Source organism: Chelonia mydas, chromosome 1, assembly GCF_015237465.2.
Source record: "Chelonia mydas isolate rCheMyd1 chromosome 1, rCheMyd1.pri.v2, whole genome shotgun sequence".
Classification (NCBI taxonomy): Eukaryota; Metazoa; Chordata; order Testudines; family Cheloniidae; genus Chelonia; species Chelonia mydas.
The window spans coordinates 48,645,141-48,664,393 of NC_057849.1; the positions used below are offsets into that span (position 1 = coordinate 48,645,141).

The 19,253-nt window shown below is 43.6% G+C and overlaps 1 protein-coding gene and 1 long non-coding RNA gene across 2 annotated transcripts in view; one reads left to right on the forward strand and one right to left on the reverse strand.

Annotated features, from left to right (window-relative positions):
* Positions 1 to 214: 214 nt before the first annotated feature.
* Positions 215 to 7,798, reverse strand: LOC119565559. The gene is made up of 3 exons (XR_005224266.2): positions 7,376 to 7,798; positions 4,984 to 5,095; positions 215 to 3,318 (listed from the first exon to the last, which is right to left on the reverse strand). It is a non-coding gene; the product is annotated as an uncharacterized LOC119565559 (long non-coding RNA).
* A 62-nt stretch (positions 7,799 to 7,860) lies between these two features.
* KL (klotho) overlaps positions 7,861 to 19,253 on the forward strand; it is a 67,570-nt gene continuing 56,177 nt past the window's right edge. The window contains exon 1 of the mRNA XM_037892199.2: positions 7,861 to 8,704. Within this exon, the coding sequence (XP_037748127.1) occupies positions 7,946 to 8,704 (759 nt within the window). The 5' untranslated portion in view covers positions 7,861 to 7,945. The remainder of the gene's footprint in view (positions 8,705 to 19,253) is intronic.

Genomic DNA, 19,253 nt, shown 5'->3' on the forward strand with positions numbered 1-19,253 from the left:
TTTCCCCTTACCAGACAAGACAATCATTACAGATGTCTCCCTTTTTGGCTGGGGAGCCCGCATGGACAGACACATGCCAAAAGGACTTGTATACCCCGAGAGAACTGGATGCACATCAATATTCTGGAATTATGGGCAGTCTATTCATCTATACGTACCCACAGTGGAATACAAATAGGGACCACACATCTCAAAGAACCTCATTATTTACTCTTTTGTGTTTTATTGTTGTTTGGAGGACCTTCAAATATCAATGCTACATTTCATTTTACTTTAAAGAAAGAATATTTGGGGCAGCTGAAAAGCATGATAATCTCAAATTCTGGAAAATGTGTTAGATGCACAGGTACTATGCTGATGGGTATAGAATGTAGAAGGGTGTGCTAAACATGTAAAAATGTTTAATAAGTTGATCAGCTTTTTAAATCCTTAATGAAATATAAGTTTGAAGGAGAACCAAAAACAGAAATAATAAAAAGACACATGGCCAAGATCCTCAGATAGGGTAAATGAGTGTACCTCTATTGACTTCAATGTACCTATGCTTATTTACATCAGCTGACGATCTGGCCACATGAGTTCAAGTGCAAAGTTAATCATAAAAGACAAAATTAACTTTGCTGGGTATCTGCTACCAGGTCACAAAGTTAATACTGAAAAGAGTAATATCAACCAATCATTATGTATGGCCACAAATTGCACATGTGAAAATCCACTTTAAGGGCATGTTCTATAGATGCTTAGTTAAGTCAGTAAAAAAAATCTCTTGTACTTCTTGGTACATAAAAGATAGAAAAATCTTATAGAAAAATCTTGATTCTTTGTTACCTTGACAGTAAGTGTGGCAATAATGACAGGTTTCAGAGTAGCAGCCGTGTTATTCTGTATTCGCTGAAAGAAAAGGAGTACTCCTTTTCTTTGTGGCAATAATGAATCCTTTCTCTATGTTCACCAAATGTATGGGTTTCTCTACAATGAGTAACGGTAACAAACTTCTTAAATTCAAGAGACATCTTGATCTTGTCTCCTATGAAGCAAGTTTCGAATGGTCTGCTTTTCGTCATGGTCCATCTTTCTCTCTGTAGGTGTATTGTATTTATGTGAAAGTATGTGTCCTCAAAGAGAAATATAACTTATTTTTTTCATTTAGGCTCAGATGAGCAATACCTACACTATAACTGTTAAAGGGTACATTCTTCCATAAATCTGTGCAAATATAAAACTCAGTCATACAGAATGCAGTGCATTTTTCAAGCTAACTTTCTGCGCAGATTATATTTTGGGCATATATAAAAGAGCATTTAAATAAAAGTTTGATACCTAGTAGGTGTTAGATTTAGGTGGTTTAGCTCAATGGTAGATGCATTTACTGTAAGTCTGGAAATCTTGGAAAAATTTTAAAAGGTTTGTCTTGTCAAATATTAAACTGAGTATCTTAAATCTAGACCATGCATCCTTCTATTTTATCTCACTTTAAATGAAAGGTTTATTTTTGTGGAAGTGTCCTCTTCTACCATGCTGCAGGATTTAGACAGCATCTTTGTCCAGAGTTGGCGAATATGTATTGACAAGGAAATAAAACTGTTGCCCAATTCCCTCTCCCTGCTGATCTTAGCACCACAGTTGAACCTGCACAGGACTGCAAGACACTTAATCCTCTGCTTGCGTTTTGAGACTAAGGGTGTACCAAATATGCCTCTTCCAAGTTCCTGTCATCACTTCATGCAACCAAGATTTGGGTCTTCTCTCCCATCTATTGCAAAGGCAGACCAAATACACTGGTTTGCTAACAGGCATATGGATACCAAAGATTTCTAGACTTCACTGCTGGGTAAAGGGGACTAATAATCAGATACGGGCAGGATGTTCATGAATTGTTAGAACATTACAGCCACCTGCTATCTACAGCCTTCGATGTAGTGATCCTCCACAGCCCCTCCCTGTTATCCCCACAAGTCACTATACTTCACAGAGTTGCAACAGATGGAAGAAGAGGACAGATAATTGTAGCAATGATGGTGGAATATCAGATCTGAATGGGATTGATAGCAACAGAATGCATGAAGAGGACAGTCTTACTAAGAGGTTCCTCTTCTGTTCTGCCCTTGCTTTTGCAAGGTCTTGATTTACAGAATTATGCTGGATAGTAGCTACTGTACTTCATTCTGTTTCAGACTCAAATATAGTTTTTGATAATCAAAATGGTTTAAAATATTTCGTGTAATACAAGAATTATATTTATTAGCAGGCACCATATGCCTTCAGGCCATTGAATGCCTAACAAGATATAATGGAATATAATAATTTTATGTTTGTATGTGTAGCCATACAAATTCTTTGTACACGTATTAAGGTGCAGTGCATTATAGTTTAAAATTAGATGTTTACAAAGTTTCAGCCCAATTTAATTTAAAATTATATAATTCCCTGAATGTAGTAGTTTCGTTAAGAAGGAAAACGTGAATGGAACATTTACTGCAGCAATACACACAATGCTACTATACTTTAAAACCATACTTATTCCTGCTGAACCAAATCTTCCTTTCATAGTAAAATGGACCAATATTTGCATGAGCTGTACCCAGCAAGAAACAAGTACTTGACCTATGTTATCATTCAGTTCCTCACTATAAATATGAATTTTCCTAGCAGTTACTTGTCCTGCTGTGTAACTTCAGCAAGAGCAGTTCTCATCAATCTCCCTGCAGAAAGTGATCTATAGACTGTTTGTCTGGACAGAATTTTACAGACATAAATTATATTGAAAACTCTACATTGCATTCATTTTAATAGTAACTAAGTAAGATAACATTATCTATTCATTTAAGCCTTGTGGATCTTACTTATCATAGTAGACATGGCACCTGGCCAGCAGTATTGAAAGATTAGGACTGTCAACAGTGAATTGAAGTGCTTCAGGTATACCCGAAATAAGGATGCTGTTCTTATATGAAAGGTCACCTTAGGTACTTTTAGAGTGTTGTCACTTCTAAACTGAATCAGTGGCACACAATCAAGCTTTTGTAGTAGTATTTGGGGACCAAACCTAACTGGTTTCAAAATGTTGGTGGCGCAACTCAACCTGAAATTAAAGGGGAGAATGGCAGAGTACAGTTTGCTCTATTAAAAGCAGACTGAGAGCTCATTTCATTCTCCCTCTTACTGGGACTTTGTCCCACAGAGTTTCCCATCTTCTTTGGCTGGTGAAGTGAGGCCTCTGAAGGAATCTGAACTAGTAGCATAAGGAGGTGCTAGAGCTTGGTGGAGAGCTTCTGAGGTCCTCAGCCTTCCTGCCAATAGATGGAATAGTAGCTGAACCTGACAGGAGAAGACAAGATGTCCGAGTCAGGAAAAGTTCTCTACCAATCTTCTGTTCTCTAGAGGAAGATCTGTTCCTCTATTGACTTCCTCACCCATTCAGGGCCAGAGCATAGGAAGGGGACACATTTTGATACTGCCTTACCTTCTTCTCTGGAAGAAAAGATAGACCTAGCTAGATCCTAGAAGCAATAAAACAGCCATGTCAGTTCTTTCATCCTTTGTGGAGATGGAATCAAGTAGGAGTGACTGGGGGAAAATGTAAGAGATTGGAGCAAGAGACTTGAAGATGGAAGTAGGATGTGGCCTGACAGAAGATAGGAACGGGAGGTGAGAGGAGAAGATGGGAAGCTAAGAATGGGAGAGTGATTGAGAGAGCTATGTTCCCTCCGAATATTCCATTCTCACACCCTGCTTGTGAGTCATGGGAAGGGGATGAGATGAACTGGATATATATGTGTGTGTGAATTGAGAGGATGATGGGGGGAATGAAGGAAATTAAGATAAAAGAGGTGGAGGAAGAGGACTAGTGCAATAGAAAAAGCATGGGGGAACTAATAGTTAATCATAGAGAAAACTAAAGATTAATGAAAAGAGGCAGATATAGGAGTAAGAGGAGGGAAAAGGAATGAATTAAAGGAAGGAAAAGAAAAGAGAAAATCTGGGAGACAATGTAAGCTTTTAAAAAAGGCACTGTTATATAGAAAGTCTTGTGTCAAAATATTACAATGAAATATGTAACTGTTAACTTAGCTTTCAGGGGACATGACCAAGAAAGAGGAAGGGGGTTGAGAGATCTAGCTGTGGATGGGAATGAGCCCAGTATTGTATGCACAGAGTAGCAGGATAACCTTCCCTGGTTTTTTGTCTCTGTTCATTTCTACTAACACCTGTCATGGTTTTTATTTTTAAGTGTGCATGACTGACAGGAGCCTTGATGTTAGTGGTGAAAACTCACTGTTTTTATTTTTTAACAGAATATATAGTTGTCATTGGAACTATATGAGATGTGTTGCCTTTTTCATAAAAGTGCTCTTGTGAAACATCTTCAAAAATGTTGCATCCGATATTTAAAAATTCTCCAAGGGAAACCCCTCCCCTCCCCCATTTGTATTTGTTTCTATATCAGTTCAGAGTCTCCTTCCTAGTTAAATATATACAATGGGATTTATTGGAAAGAGAGTGGGGAGCTTCAGAGATGCGCTATTGCACAGCTCCACACCTTTACTTAGATGGCTGTGGGCTTGTTTGGGCAAAGGAACTTAAAGATACATTTCTTCTCTTCTCCGCAGTCTCCTCTTCTTGCTGCATCCCACACCTCAAGATGATCTGATGTCATGCCCAGACATAACACCCTCCAAAACACGTGAGTTCCCTTTCCTATTTTGATTTACTTTTACCACTGAGCACAGTTTACTTACAAAGATGACTTACAAATCTTCTATTTAAGAAATGCAAAACTGTTTAAGCGGTAACACAGCGATGGTGTGAGGATAAATAAATTAAAAACATTATGAGGTACTCCGATATCATGGTATGGGGTAAACTAGATAGATTTAAGAACCTTGGTCAGTAGCTGAATGAACTTCATTCTACACTCATTACACAGTGAAGTCCATGGCAGTTCTGAGGTGTAAGTTCTTCAGAATAGGAACTGTTTCTTACCATGTGTTTGTGCGGCACCCAGCACAAAGGGCCCAAGTATAACTGGAGCTTCTGGTCACTGCCTTTAATATCAGTAATAGTTATCATATGTTTCTCTTCCTTAAACAGTAAACTGATAGGAAAAAAACAGAGAACAGCAACATGGCATGTTACACAAAAGAGCATGTTTAAAAGTAATGCAAAACTCATAGACCACCCAACAAACAAGGTATTTTCACTGTACAGTACCAGAAAAATTAAACTGCTCTTTGCACTGAAATGTTTCATTGGTGTCCAGTGCTAATTTATTGCTGGAGCAACTGATTAAACCTTTTAGGTGCTACTCAGCACAAACCCAGAATTGTTTTGTGTTGCCCCGTTTGAACCACAATTGTTGCTGTATTTAATTGAACTGGAGTCGAATTTATTCAGCTGATCAGATTGTATTGCTACTGTCTGGTTATCAGCCTGGAAATACACTCCTTGCAGCTGATTAACCACCATCACAGTATCAACCCCTACTTACACTCTTATTTGCTTCCATTTAATAAATTTCCTGCACACAGCATTAACGGGTACAGTCTGCCGTTGTAGAGCCATCAACTTAAAGCTCTAGCCATCTGACAGAAGAATAAATTAATCAGAATTAATGGAGAAGTAGTATGATCCAGTATGACAAATGTGGGTTCCTATATTTAAAAAACAAAGAAAACAAACCCTTTCAAGTCTAATCAGTGCAAAGGGGAAAAAGATGGAACACTATCAAAAGCCAAGTAAAATGGTCTGTCGTGCTTGTGAAAGGTTAGAACCAACCTGAAAAGTAAGTAAAACCTCCAGCTTCAGCAGCAATTGCTGCTTGAGATACAATGAATTATAAGCAATTACCTGCCTTTCCCCCCCTGCAGATGATTATTTTTCTAAAAATAGTTAGATTATCATAATACTTTCATTCTTTGGTTAAATAATAACTTTATCTCCTGGGAACATCTATCTTTAGTTATCAGCCTCTCTAGTGGATGCATATTGCTTTTAGATGCCCCAATATTTGAATTTTAAATACTGGCCTTTTCAACTTTTTTTATTTGACTGCTCTAGTTGGATTTTTTTGGTTTAAATGAGATAAGAAGAGTAGCCATTTGAAACCTGACCTTTAGAAACAGTCCACATATCACATTCACACAAGCAATTAAAGGGAGTGACTAAAATCATTAAACTTAAATACACTGCTTGATGGATTTTGCCCTGTGAAGATCTGTGAGGCATTTCTAATTGAAACGTTTTTGCATGCAGCAAACAACCATATACCATAGTCTTCACCTCCAGAAAGGAAAATAGGATATTGCCTGTGGGTGGCCACCCAGAAACTAGTATATGCCTGCCTGAGAGTATAGAGTTTTTGGTCAATTAATTTTTTATTGCATGAGTGGAATGATCGCAGCTGCGATGACTCTTGATATTGTACCATGAAAAACGTGGGATACATTTATTTTAGGGTAATTTTCTATAGGATGTTAATGCCGCTGTGCCTCTGACATTTAAAACTGTTAGACAAAGTGCTGTACGTAAACGTACTGCAAGGGGGTTGTAACTCCAGGGCATTATAAGTCATTTCCATTTCTATTGTCTGTGATTGTCGGTATGATTCTAGCTTGTGGTCCTAACGAGTCAAAGTACAGCCTTCCAGTTAGCAGCATACGCTAGTCTTAAATACATGCCAATATTTAGTTCGTCACAGTCAGTTTTTTCCACTGTTGGAACTAAGATTACAGGATGGTATTGTCCTTTCCCCCTTTCTTTCCTAATTGTCCATGCGCACAGGTGGAAAAATGACCATGAAAGGCAATTTAATCATACATTTGTCTCAAGAGCTCTGGAAGAGTTGACATTTAGATGCCTGTTAAAAAGTTTCTTGAAGACTGTTTTATTTTGACTTTGATAGTTGGTGAAACTCGTCACTTCTGTCCAATAAACCCATTCTGCACCAGTGCTTTGCATTTAAAAGCGTGCTCGCTGTCACATCCCAAGCCTGGGGCTGATACACAGAAATAAGTTTCAGAGTAACAGCCATGTTAGTCTGTATTCGCAAAAAGAAAAGGAGTACTTGTGGCACCTTAGAGACTAACCAATTTATTTGAGCATAAGCTTTCCTGAGCTACAGCTCACTTCATGGGATGCATACTGTCGAAAGTGTAGAAGATCTTTTTATACACACAAAGCATGAAAAAATACCTCCCCCCACCCCACTCTCCTGCTGGTAATAGCTTATCTAAAGTGATCACTCTCCTTACAATATTTCCTTACAGAAATAAGTGTCTCCCCAGTCAGATTTGGGCTCATGCCTGAGGGTGCAGAGAGATTCCTTCCCCGTACAGTATGCCATGCTGCTCCGCAGGAGCCGGAGCTTATTTCTCACCTGCCTTTGCGCTCCAGCAATCATTCATGTAATCGGTTCAAAGAAAACACCCCGAAGTGGTTTTAAATGGCTCTCTCCAGAGAAGGGAGCGGAGCAAGGCGGCAGCAGCAGAGGGCTCGTTTTCAAAGGCGCGGGCTTAAAGTGAGGCACCACACGGCGTTTTAGGTACCCAGGCCATAACCGCCCTCTGCCATGGGTCCCGCAGGGTTTGTCTCTGAAGCGCTGGTGGGTCTTTGCTCCAGGTGCAGGGGAGGGAGAGAGACAAACCGACGCGCTGCTTCTCAGGGGAAGAGTGGGAGCCAAGGGGGCAGCTGCTCCCCGTCCCCTTCCCTGTTCTGGCAGCGCGGGCCGCGCACCCCGGGACACCCCCCCGCAGTCACGGCGAAGCCTGGCGCGCCCCCCGGGCACCCATCTCGCCCCCCCCACCCCCGGCCGAGGCTGCCGAAGGGCGCTGAGCACCTAGGTAATGATTAATGGCCGTGCCCACCCGCGGGGCGGGGAGGGGATAAAGGGGGCTGCGGGGCGGGAGCCAGGCGCTCACACGCGTCCCCTCTCCGCCCTCCCGGCAGCATGTCACCTGCGGCCCCGCGCCACCTGCTGCTGCCGCTGCTGCTCTGCCTGCTGGGCGGCCGCCGGCTGCGCGGGGAGCCCGGGCAAGGCGCGGGCACCTGGGCTCGCTTCGCCCGCCGGCCCTACCCGGAGGACGAGCTCTTCCTCTACGACGCCTTCCCCGCGGGCTTCCTGTGGGGGGCGGGCAGCGCCGCGTACCAGGCCGAGGGGGGCTGGCGCCAGGGCGGCAAAGGCGCCTCGGTGTGGGACACCTTCGCGCACCGGGCGGCGCCGCCCGGCGCCCACCAGCCCCCGGCGCCCGCCGGCGGGGACGTGGCCAGCGACAGCTACAACAACCTCTTCCGCGACGCGGAGGGGCTGCGGCGCCTGGGCGTCTCCCACTACCGCTTCTCGCTGGCCTGGGCGCGCCTGCTGCCCAACGGCACCGCGCCGCCCAGCCCCGCCGGCCTGGCGCACTACGGCCGCCTGCTGGCCCGCCTGCGCCAGCGGGGCGTGGAGCCCGTGGTGACCCTCTACCACTGGGACCTGCCGCAGCGCCTGCAGGACGCCTACGGGGGCTGGGCCAGCCCGGCCCTGGCCGAGCTGTTCCGGGACTACGCCGAGCTCTGCTTCAGGCACTTCGGCGGCCAGGTGCGCTACTGGCTCACCATCGACAACCCCTACGTGGTGGCCTGGCACGGCTACGCCACCGGCAGGCTGCCCCCGGGCGTCAAGGGCGGCCCGCCGCTGGGCTACAGGGCGGCGCACAACCTCCTGCAGGTACGGGCTGGGCGCCCGGCGGGCAGGGGATGGAGGGGAGGAGACGCCTAGGGAGGGAGGGAGGGAGGGATGGATGAGGGCGGCGGGGTGCTGCCCACTCCCAGCGAGGGGTGCAGAGCTGGATGGCCGGCCAAGGAGTTTGCCCCACAAGTGGGGATGGAGGGAGAAGGCGAAAGCGCCTCAGTCTCCTCTCCCAGCCCGCCTCTGAGCTGGAGAGGAGAGAAAATCCCTCCCCCCGCTGGGAAGGAGCGGTGGCTGGACAGGGGAGAGAAGCGGGGGGTGGGCAGTGGACGGGAAGAGAGGGAAAAGGGGCTGTCTCGTGCACACACCGAGGAATCGGCTGAGGAGCTGGGGTTTACACAGTCAGATTTGTTAGTGCAGATTTCCACTGGCAGTGATACGGGGGCTTGGCCAAGTTGGGAAATGCCTGGCAGGAGTTGCCGATCGAAGAAACGTGGAAGAAAGGAGGCTCCCGGGAAGAGCATTGCAAACGATGTACGCCTACCCTAAGAACGGTTGGGGGAAATCTGTAAATATCTTACACTGGGATTTACTGAGACAGAGGGGATATTTTCTAGAGTAGATGAATGGGATACAGAGGCAGGCAAAGGAGATGAGGTGGAGTTCTACATGTTTGTAGATTGCTTGCAGATAATGTTCATCTTCCTAATGTCTATCCACCTCTGAACTTTTGTGTGGTGCACAGACTTTGTGAATTCATTGCCATCCACCAGAGAAGATGAAATACATTTGGAATCCTTGCTAAAATTGCCACTATAGTAAATCTGCAAATTCAGACTATGCCATCTGCAATATTAAAAAAAGTTTCAGCGCTGTATGTCTGCGTGATGGAATGATGTAGTTGTCTTCTCTACTCAAATAACGTGTAGCAAAAGCCTCTTACAAAACTGAAATAAAATAGTAAATTAAGATAAAACATGACTTGGTACTGTGTAAATATATATCGTATTACACTGAGCTGGGTAATACGCTATCTTTTCGTTAGTGAACGATGTCTATACACAGAACTTGTGGATGCACTTTGCATTTACGGTCCACCCTAACTCGTGAAAATAAACTAAACTAAGCCTCACATTGTTTCATTCATTAATACACTGTAGAACAGTTACATATTGTGCTCCAAAAGATTTGTAGACTCAGTTCTATCTGTGTAACTGTATTAATTGAAACATCCGGATATGTTGACTTGTAGCATCTCCTTTTAAAGATTCAGTGGAAATATTGGTATAGTGGTAAAATATTTCTGAGAAAAATATTTTCATAGATTAATGTAGATGATAGAGCTAGTTGAAAATTTTCCATCAGAATGTTTTCTTGACCGGACAAAACTTTAACAAAATGGAGATTTTTTTTTTTATTTCCCACCTGCATTTTTGTGACAATATTGAACAAGAAAAAATCGTTTCCTAACCAGTTATACAAATGGCCAGTTGTATAGTATACCTGTTGGGTCATATTTGTGAATTTTTGTATCTGGCAGAAGCACTTGCAATTTGCCAATCAGAGTTCAGGAAAGTACCTACAAATTTTGTCTTAATTTCACTGACAACGTTCATTGTACCTAGCACAAATTAATATTATTCTTTGGATACAAAGAAAATTTCTGTTTTCCCTTCAGTACTTGTGCCTCTTTTGTGTTAGGCCATGTCTACTTTACAGGTGCTACAGCAGCATAGCTATGGTACCATAGCGTAGACTACAGCGTAGACTACCATAGCGTAGACTACAGCGACATAAGTGTTTTTTCCATCGCTGAAGGAACTCCACCTCCCCGTGTTATAATAGCTAGCGCTATGTCTACACTATAGCCTATGCAGGCATAATTTATGTTGCTTAGGGTTGTGAATAAACTACCCCCCTGTTGCAATAGTTGGAAGATGTGTGGCAGCACCATCCCATTCAGTGCACTGAATGAGGCAAAGGTCTTGTAGAAAATAATAGTATGTGATTTTTAAAAACATATGATAATGTGTACTCAAAGGGGACTGAATTAAAGTTGCACAGGCATTTCAAAACTTTTGAGTGCTTTATTTTGCAACCTTAATAATGTTCTTTTAACACAGTTTTTGTTACAGGTGTATGTAAAATTCTAATTTTTTTTTAAAGCAAACTGAAACACTCCTCCCGTCCCCAAACTCCATCATGTAGCATCACATTGACACCCACATGGATCATCAGCAGGGGATTTTTAAATCCACACACACACCACTGCCACTTGAGCTAACAGAGTCACTGATTAACTGAGTAACATTGATAGGTTGTCATCCTCATTGTGGACCAGCACTAGATGAGACATGCACTTCTTCAGTAGTTTTCATGGATATTTGCTGACAGCAGAGCAGTGGTGAGATTCAAGAATCTTGGGTTTCATTCCAGGCTTAGACTAGTGGCCAGTACTTAATTTGTAATGTAACTTGTGCCAGAGCTCAAGCAATTTTTTTTTACTTTCATAACTGACACGGCAAGCCCAGAGTTGCTGAGGCTATGAACTGCCAAGCCTAGAGGTGCCGGGGCTCAGCCCTAGCAAGCCTCGGCATAAATTAAGCACTGCTAGTGGCACAGATTATTTTGTCTGTTACCTTGAAATTTGACCCCTTCTGCCCCATCCAGTCCAGTTTATCCTTGTGTCCGTCTTGTCTCTACCCACAACCCAGCTCCTCACTCTAGTCCAGGTCTCCACTCCTCAGGCTTCTCATCCCAATCCAAGTCTCCTTGCCCAGCCCACGCTAGTCTCCCCCTTAGTCTTCCTGTCCGAGTGCCAGGCTCCCCTCCTGCTTCCATTCCCAGTTACTCTGCTCCCAGCCAATGCCCAGCCATTACCAGTTCTCTTCCTTGTTCCCAGTCTCATTCCCCAACTGGTCCCAGTTCCCCTGGTCCCAGCATGTCATCTGATCTGTCTCCACGGACTGACCTCCTGAGTCTCTCCGCTACTACCTCTCCTTCCTTACTTGTCCCAGTGAAATCAAGCTTGCTGAATATCTTCAGAAAAACTCCTTTGTCCTCAACTGTTTGGCTATCAACAGATGAACACCTTACCTCTCCAATATATATGTCCTTTCACATTTATCCCCTAATTTACAATATGTACAGAGTTTCTAGCTTCTTTTTTGCTTTTATTCAAACAAAGACCTTTATGAGCAAAAAGAAGCTTGTGCAAGTCTTTATACTGATGCATTTTACAGAATGTTGATTACCATAAAGTATTAATTCATGTCCCTCAAATCCTTTAAATCCCACAGATACTAATGTGGATTTTGGACTCCTTCTGAGGATAAGTTATATATTATTTAAATAAGTAATCAGATAAGAATTAGAATGCGAGTCAAATTCAGGGTTGGTATAAACAAGTCAGTGGAATTTTATGCATTTACCTGGGTCTGAATGTGTCTGGTTTTGTGTTCATTTTAAACTGTTATATGTGCTACATTTCTTTCTTTCTTTTTTTTTTGAACTTTTTAATTTATGTAGTCACTGTTTTTTCTGCTTTGCGATTAACATTTTTCAATATTTGAACTTTAGTGCAAAGGTGACGACAATTTAAAAAAAATTTTTTTTATAATGTTGAAAATCCAGTATATGGTTCCATACTTTGACATGTAGGAATTGTGGAATGAAACGTTATAAATGGAGAACTTTTAAAATACATCATGAATACTTGCAAGCATAAATACGTTGCTTAAATTTAGGTGCCTAACGATGTGCCTAATCATGTTGCATAGTCACTTGAATGCTTATTGTCATAACCCCGGCCAACCTACCACTTCTTGTGCTCTCTTTTAGGTGCACAGTAGTTCTCATGATTTAGAGCCCAATGCTGCAAAATGCTGTGAGCTTCCTGTGAAGTGCTGAGGCAACTTCATCTCCTATAGAAGTCACCTTTGTAGGATTTGTCCAATAGCACCACCTGTTGAAAATGTTAAAGTGCTTGCTAGTGAAACTGCATGTGCACAGGTGCTAATTTTGGAGAGAAATATAAGCACGCACGACACAGGGACTTCTCAGTGCCAACTGCCAGAGGGCACAGAGGGGTACAAAGATTTTTACAGGGATTCCTTGAGTGAAATAGCTGCATAACCAAAGGTTGGCATGTGAGGTCTCTACGGAGAGTCCGTAGCCCACTGGTCATCCTTATCATTGTGAAATGTATGTATGGATAATATTTCAGAAATTATGTAGCTATACTAAAAAAGTATATTCTTAAGGTCTGGTAGTTAAGGCAGGTGTCCAGGAAGTGACATACTTGGACATGTTCCTTTCAGGCAGGAGGTAACAGATGCTTAATTCTCTGTCTGGCCACATGTGTATTGTGCATTGTATGTCTCACAATGGAGGCTTACATGCACACTAAGCTAAAAGTCAGTCAAAAAAATTGCAAAATCTACAAGAGAGAAAATCTACAGGAAGAAACATAATAGCAGGGGAGTATCCTGTTTATGACTAAGATCAAAGGATTAGTCTGGTACGTCAGGAAATGCACAGAAAAACACAGTATCACTGAGGAGACAAGCTAATAGCGTATTTGTCATATGAAAGAAGGGTCCTAGCTAGACTATCTGTAAAACACTGAAAAGACTTTGGGTGAACATTACTCTACAAGACATGAAAGTATCTAGTTAATTAAGTCTAGGTTCTGGAATGCATGTTATGATTTTATTTTATATGTAACTATTTGTTTCCAATACTTCTACTTGTTATTACTTCAGTCTCTGTGCTTTGTTAAATAAACTTATACTTGATTTCACTATTAACAAATCTAAGTGCTGTGAGTTGAACGGAGCTGTGATCCTGAGGTGAATCTGGTAAGCAGGGGTGTACTACTCCTTTGGGAACGGTGGATCTGGGAATTCTGTGAGTGTCCAGTGGACCAGGGGCTGGGCCCTCCAGGGATACGCTCAGAGGGCTTGGAGATTGCAGTGTACCTATTGCTAACGTGTAGAAAGACAGTGGGGCCTGCCTAGGCCTAGAGGTGCATGCTTGTGTTGCCTTGTCAGGTAGAGTTGGAGAGCTGACCAGCAGAAGGTACAGTTATGGCTTCCTCACGTTAAGGGCAGGTATTAGCAAGGTGCCTCACAACCCCGGGTACCGCTCGAAAGCGTCACAACATGTTCTATAAATGTGCACTCACTAATTATAGAGCTCTTTGTGGTAGCCTCATTTCAAATTCTGAATTGATAAAATAAGGCACATTTTGTATGACTAATAAATAATAAGGAAGATGTATAATGTAGGTGAGTATAGTTGAGATTATTTTTGTTCTGTGAGTGTATGTAGGAAACAAACCACTGGATAGTTCTACTGAAGTCAATGCAGCTATGCTGATTTACACCAGCTGAAGATCTGGCCCTTAGTTTTAGGGTACTGGGGAAAATGAATATTTTTCTTAAGCTAATGCTTTGTTTTTGACTGGTCTCAGACTCCAAAACTGGGTAAGAAATAGGTACAATTATGTGCCTTTTTATTAACAAAAGAAGTTGAATAGAACAGGTTGAATCCATAGAAGTTGACACCCGCTCAAGTCTACAGTCAGAAAACAGAATGGTAGAAAGTTGACAAATGTAGGATGCGTCCTGTTTTTATGAGCTGGGTTAAATCTTGTTATGGGCTGCGTTAGAACCTTGTTAAAACTGATGTGTGAATGCGCCCTTCACTTAAGATCGTTGTAAGAGACGGTTGAGGGACCACACCTGACAAACCAGCATGTGTAGCCGGAGGTTTCCACTGTGTGTGTGTGTGAGAGAGAGAGAGAGAGAGAGATTAGAGGGAGAAACTGGGGTGCAGATACAGAAACTAAGACAGGCGGAACAGAGACAGACTCAGAGGTAAGAAGCAAAAAATCCAAGCAACAGCCTGTGAGCATGGTGTATGACCCTGGAAAAAAGCTAGAGGGAGGGTTTTTGGGTCTAGTGTTGACTCAGGAGGCTTGGGACTGTAAACTAAGGGCATGTCTATACTTAAAACTCCACAGTGGCACAGCTGCGCCATTGTAGTGATTCAGTGTAAACACTACCTACGCTGACAGGAGAGATTATTCTGTCAGCGTAGGTAATCCACTTGCCCAAGAGGCATTAGCTATGTTTGTGGAAGAATTCTTCTGTCGACTTAGCGCTGTCTACATGAGGACCGAGGTCATCTAAACAATGCCACTCAGGGGCGTGGATTTTTCACATCTCTGATCAGAGGTGGTGCTAGCCCATTGGAGGCCCTAAGCGGGAAAACTCGGGGGGGCGCCACTCACAACACATAATAAAAAAGCGAACGTGGGGCCCTTTGAGCTGCTCGTGGCCCTAAGCAATTACTTAGTCTGCTTATGCGTAGTGCCAGCTCTGTCTCTGACTGCCATAGTTAAACCAACCTAATTTTCTAGTGTAGACTAGGCCTAAGAAGCTATTGTTTTGATTCTAGTTCCTCCTGCATTTGGAGAAGCAGGACCTTGTACATTCCTTGTAAATAAACAAGATTGCATCAAAGAAAATATAAGATTCCATTATCGGTTTATACTTCCATTTGGAGCACCTCCAAGGGCCTGAAGTTTGACGAGCCCCTCGAATTGAAAAGGGGCAACACTATCCTTCAGATAGGGAAGAGAAGAGTTCGTGTCCCCTTACTGAGTGACTAGAGTATTGGTGGCTGGTCGCCTTTCTCCTCAAAGAATCAGAAAAATGATCTGTTTCTGCAAATACATTTTTTCTGTTTCTTGATCCAAGTGAATTGTTTGTGCATTGAACTTGGGCCAATTTGCACAATATAAACTGCATTTTCAGAAACCAAAGAACACATTTATTTCTTTAAGAAGTGGAGAGGAGCTGCTGCCTAGAAACCAGTCACATCACAGACAGGATGCTGACTTTCCTCTCCTTTTCCTGGATAAATACTGTGCTTAGGTATTGACCTTTTGGGGTTTGACCATTGAACACTAAACCCTAAAAAGTGTGAACAATTATACATCTAGGAACTTTCTCCTCTCAGTGCATGCACACTACCTCCTTTATATTAAATAAGAATAATGCATAGTCGGTGCACCACATTGTTTTCACTTGGAAATGCAGGGTAGGTCCATTGAAGTCAATTGATCTATTTATTCTGAAATAGCCGAAAGCAGAACTTGGCCCAGTTAGAGGTGAATACACCTGATAGTTATTGTAGAAATTCATCTAACAGATTTTTTTTTAACAAGGAGCAACTGTAAATAATCCTGTTTTGTCACATCATGCAGATTTTCCCCTTCCTTTTTTTTTAAATATTACCAGTTACAATGGAAATGGAAACAAATAAGAAATTATCTAATTTCTAGCTTTTAATATCTTTTCATCTCCTCTTCTTGGATAGTATTTGTTTGCAAATATTTTATTTCAATGGAAATTAATCACTCATCTTTTGAGTCATGTGGCTTTAAAGTGTCAGAGATGGTGAACAAGTATAATTAAACCAGTATAGAGAATTCAGACTAAACATCATGATTTCCTATAATGTAATCTTCTTGATATAGGTGGTTCTGATATAATCACAAATTCTACCATTTGTGAGGTGAGAGACTCTTTGAAGCTTTCATCATGAATGAAAAAAATTAAAAACAAAAAGTAAGAGTTCAGTTGTAAACTGTGCTAAAACAAAAGGCAGGAATTCTTGGGTTGGCTGTATTTTTATAAAAATCAACTGTAAATACCTGGTGCAGAAAGGATGAAAGTAATCCCATTTTGTCCTCCAAGCATATGATTGCACACTACATTCACAGAATGAGTTGTTTTCAAATACTCAGTCTGAGTAAATAAAGTCCCAGTTGTACCACAATTGCTAACATTACTCTGCTACTTAGGGCTACTTGTGAAGTAAGATGCTATTCAAGGTGTGTAAGAGTGATAAGGTTAGGCTCTAAATGGATGTCCTTCAACTGTAGGCATATTATGTCTTGATCAGAACTTGAAGAGATAAAAGGAAATGCTATTCAAACTCAATGTGTAAATTCTCTGTTGTTGCTTTCCTGTGTAAGCAGTGTCAATATTTTTATTTAAGATCAAAGTTCTAGTTTGACATTGGTACATATTGGATAGGATATTTTCTGCTCACTGCCAGGAAGATAGTGAACTATTGGTTAACTGCAGTTTAATAAAGATAAAGGGCATTTGGATAGTCACCAAAAGAATCCTTCCTAAAACTTTACTCGGCACTGAAGGACTGAAAGTCAAAAGGTATTTGCTCTTTGTTGATACCCTTTTCTATGTTAATCTAATAAAAGATGATAGAGTGGTAGGGACCTCTTGATCAGGGCTGGTGTAACCACTAGGCGAACTAGGTGGCTGCTTAGGGCATCAAGATTTGGGGGCGCCAAAAAGGGCTCCGGTGGGATGAGCGGCGATGAGCTCACAGGTAGGAGGTGGCCAGGCGGAGGGGGTGTGGGCTTGGGGTCGCCCCCCCCCCGCCCCGCGCTGATCGCTCTGCCTCCACCTCTCCCCCTGCAGGTGCCAGCCCCGTGCCCAGCCCCAGCTCCCCCGGACCCGAGGAGGTGAGGTGGGCAGTGGGGAGGGAGCGTTGGGCACCAGGGCTGTGGGGGCGGGGCAAGGAGGAAGGCTTGGGCTGCCGGAAGGGGGCTCCATGTGCTTCCCGGGGGGCTCTGCCCTGTGGTGGGGAGGCAGGGGCCTGCTGGTGCTGTGGGTTCGGGGGGGAGAGGGCGGGGAGACTCTGTGTGCCAGGCTCTGGGGGGAGGGGCGGTGTGGCGTGGCGTGGCTGGCCAGGGGGAGAAATGAGGGGGCGGGGAGGCTGTATGCCAAGCTCTGGAGTCGGGGCCAGGATCCCGTGGGCCAGCCTGAGGCGCAGGCGAGCTGGGCTGGAGGGGGCTGCATGCCATGCTCTGGAGACGGGAGCAGGACTCAGCTGTGTGCCAGGCAGGGCTGGGCGGGGGGTGCTGGGGGAGGGTGCTGTCTGCCGAGCAGGGCTGGTGGGGGAGAAGGTGGAGGGGGAGTGCTGTGTGCCGGGGAGGGAGAAGGCGGAGGGGGGCTGCATGTCTGGCTGGGCGCTGTAAAGGGGGGGGCTGTGTGCCTGGCTGGGGGGCTCTTTGTGTGCTGGACTAGGCTTTGGGGGTGAGGTGGGGAACCAGGGGGCCAAGACAGCCGGGGAGGGGGCTGTGGAGCGAGGTGGAGTGCGCTGGTCCGGGTTTTAGGGGGATGTGGGGGGGGACGCTGTGTGCCTTGCCAGGCTCCGGGGGGAGACAGGGGGGGTTGTGTGCCGGGGGCCTCTGGGGAGGGCTGTGATCTGGGGAGAGTGTCTGGGGTGGGTGGGACAAGCGTACTGCTTCACTACGGTACAAAGTGGCAATGACGTCATTTTCCTTGTCACGCGCAGCCTGACAGGCTGGTTATAGTGCTATGTTTACTAGTTTTTGGAGATTTTCGACTGAGGCTAACTATTTTTGTTGAGTTGTTTCAGATCTAAGACTGTGGCAATTGCTGCTGCATCATTTTGCTAATACTTTGTGTCAATTGTGTGTGAGTCTGGGGGGGACAACGGAGGAGAGGGGGCGCAAGGTGGAAGTTTTGCCTAGGGTGCAAAATATCCTTGCACCGGCCCTGCTCTTGGTACTTACACTTCAATCAAGTAGCTCAGAACCTTTACTTCTGTATAATTGTACTTTTGAGGGCCTGATTCAAAACTCACTGGAGTCAATGGAAAGACTCCCACTAATTTCAGTGGGCTTTGATCAAGATCCAGTGCCCAGTCCCACAGCCCTTATTCACAGGAGTAGTCCCATTGGCAATAGTGGGGCTGTGGGCCCGCTGTTATGATTAAGGGCTGCAGGAGTGGCTGCTTTCTTGACTTGAATACTTCTACAGAGTGCTCCTTAAATACCTCATGAGATGCACAGTTCTACTTTATAGTTGTACAAATTTTTATTTTTACATTTCTCCTTATTTTCACAAATTTTCCCTAGTATTCCAGGTAAAGGGTGGGAATAATCCCTAACTGTACTTTTGTCTGGGTGTTTGGAATAAAAACCAACTTCAGTTTTTAAAGGGTGAAATTGATAGCTTAATTTGATAGCATTTATAATTTTGTAATTCCTGCCTTTACTTCTTGACTGAAGACAGCAAAGCTGTGTGAGCTATGACGAAGAGAAGAGCAATCTCTATTCAGCACGTCTTAGCAGAAAGCTATACAGGAACTCTGGGGTAAAAGACATTTGGTGTCCTTATCTCCTACTCAGGATTTAAACCTATGGAGGCCTGATTCTGATGTCTTTTGCTTTGGTGGAAATGAAATCAGAATTGGGCCCAGAGACACTGATGGATTCATAGGAGTCCTTCTGGATTTATACTGGTGTAACTTGCAGAATCTGGCCCTTGGTGTTCTTTACAACACTAACTCCTTCAGTAAAGTTATAAAGTTTTCACTGAGTTATAAAATCTTCCTTTCACAAATCTATCTACAATGAGAAACAAAAGGTGAATTTCCCCTGGCTTCAACTATTGCTTCGCACTAACCTGAAATATGGCCAAAATAATACATGTGTGCAGGTAACCGGTGTTGAGAGTATTTT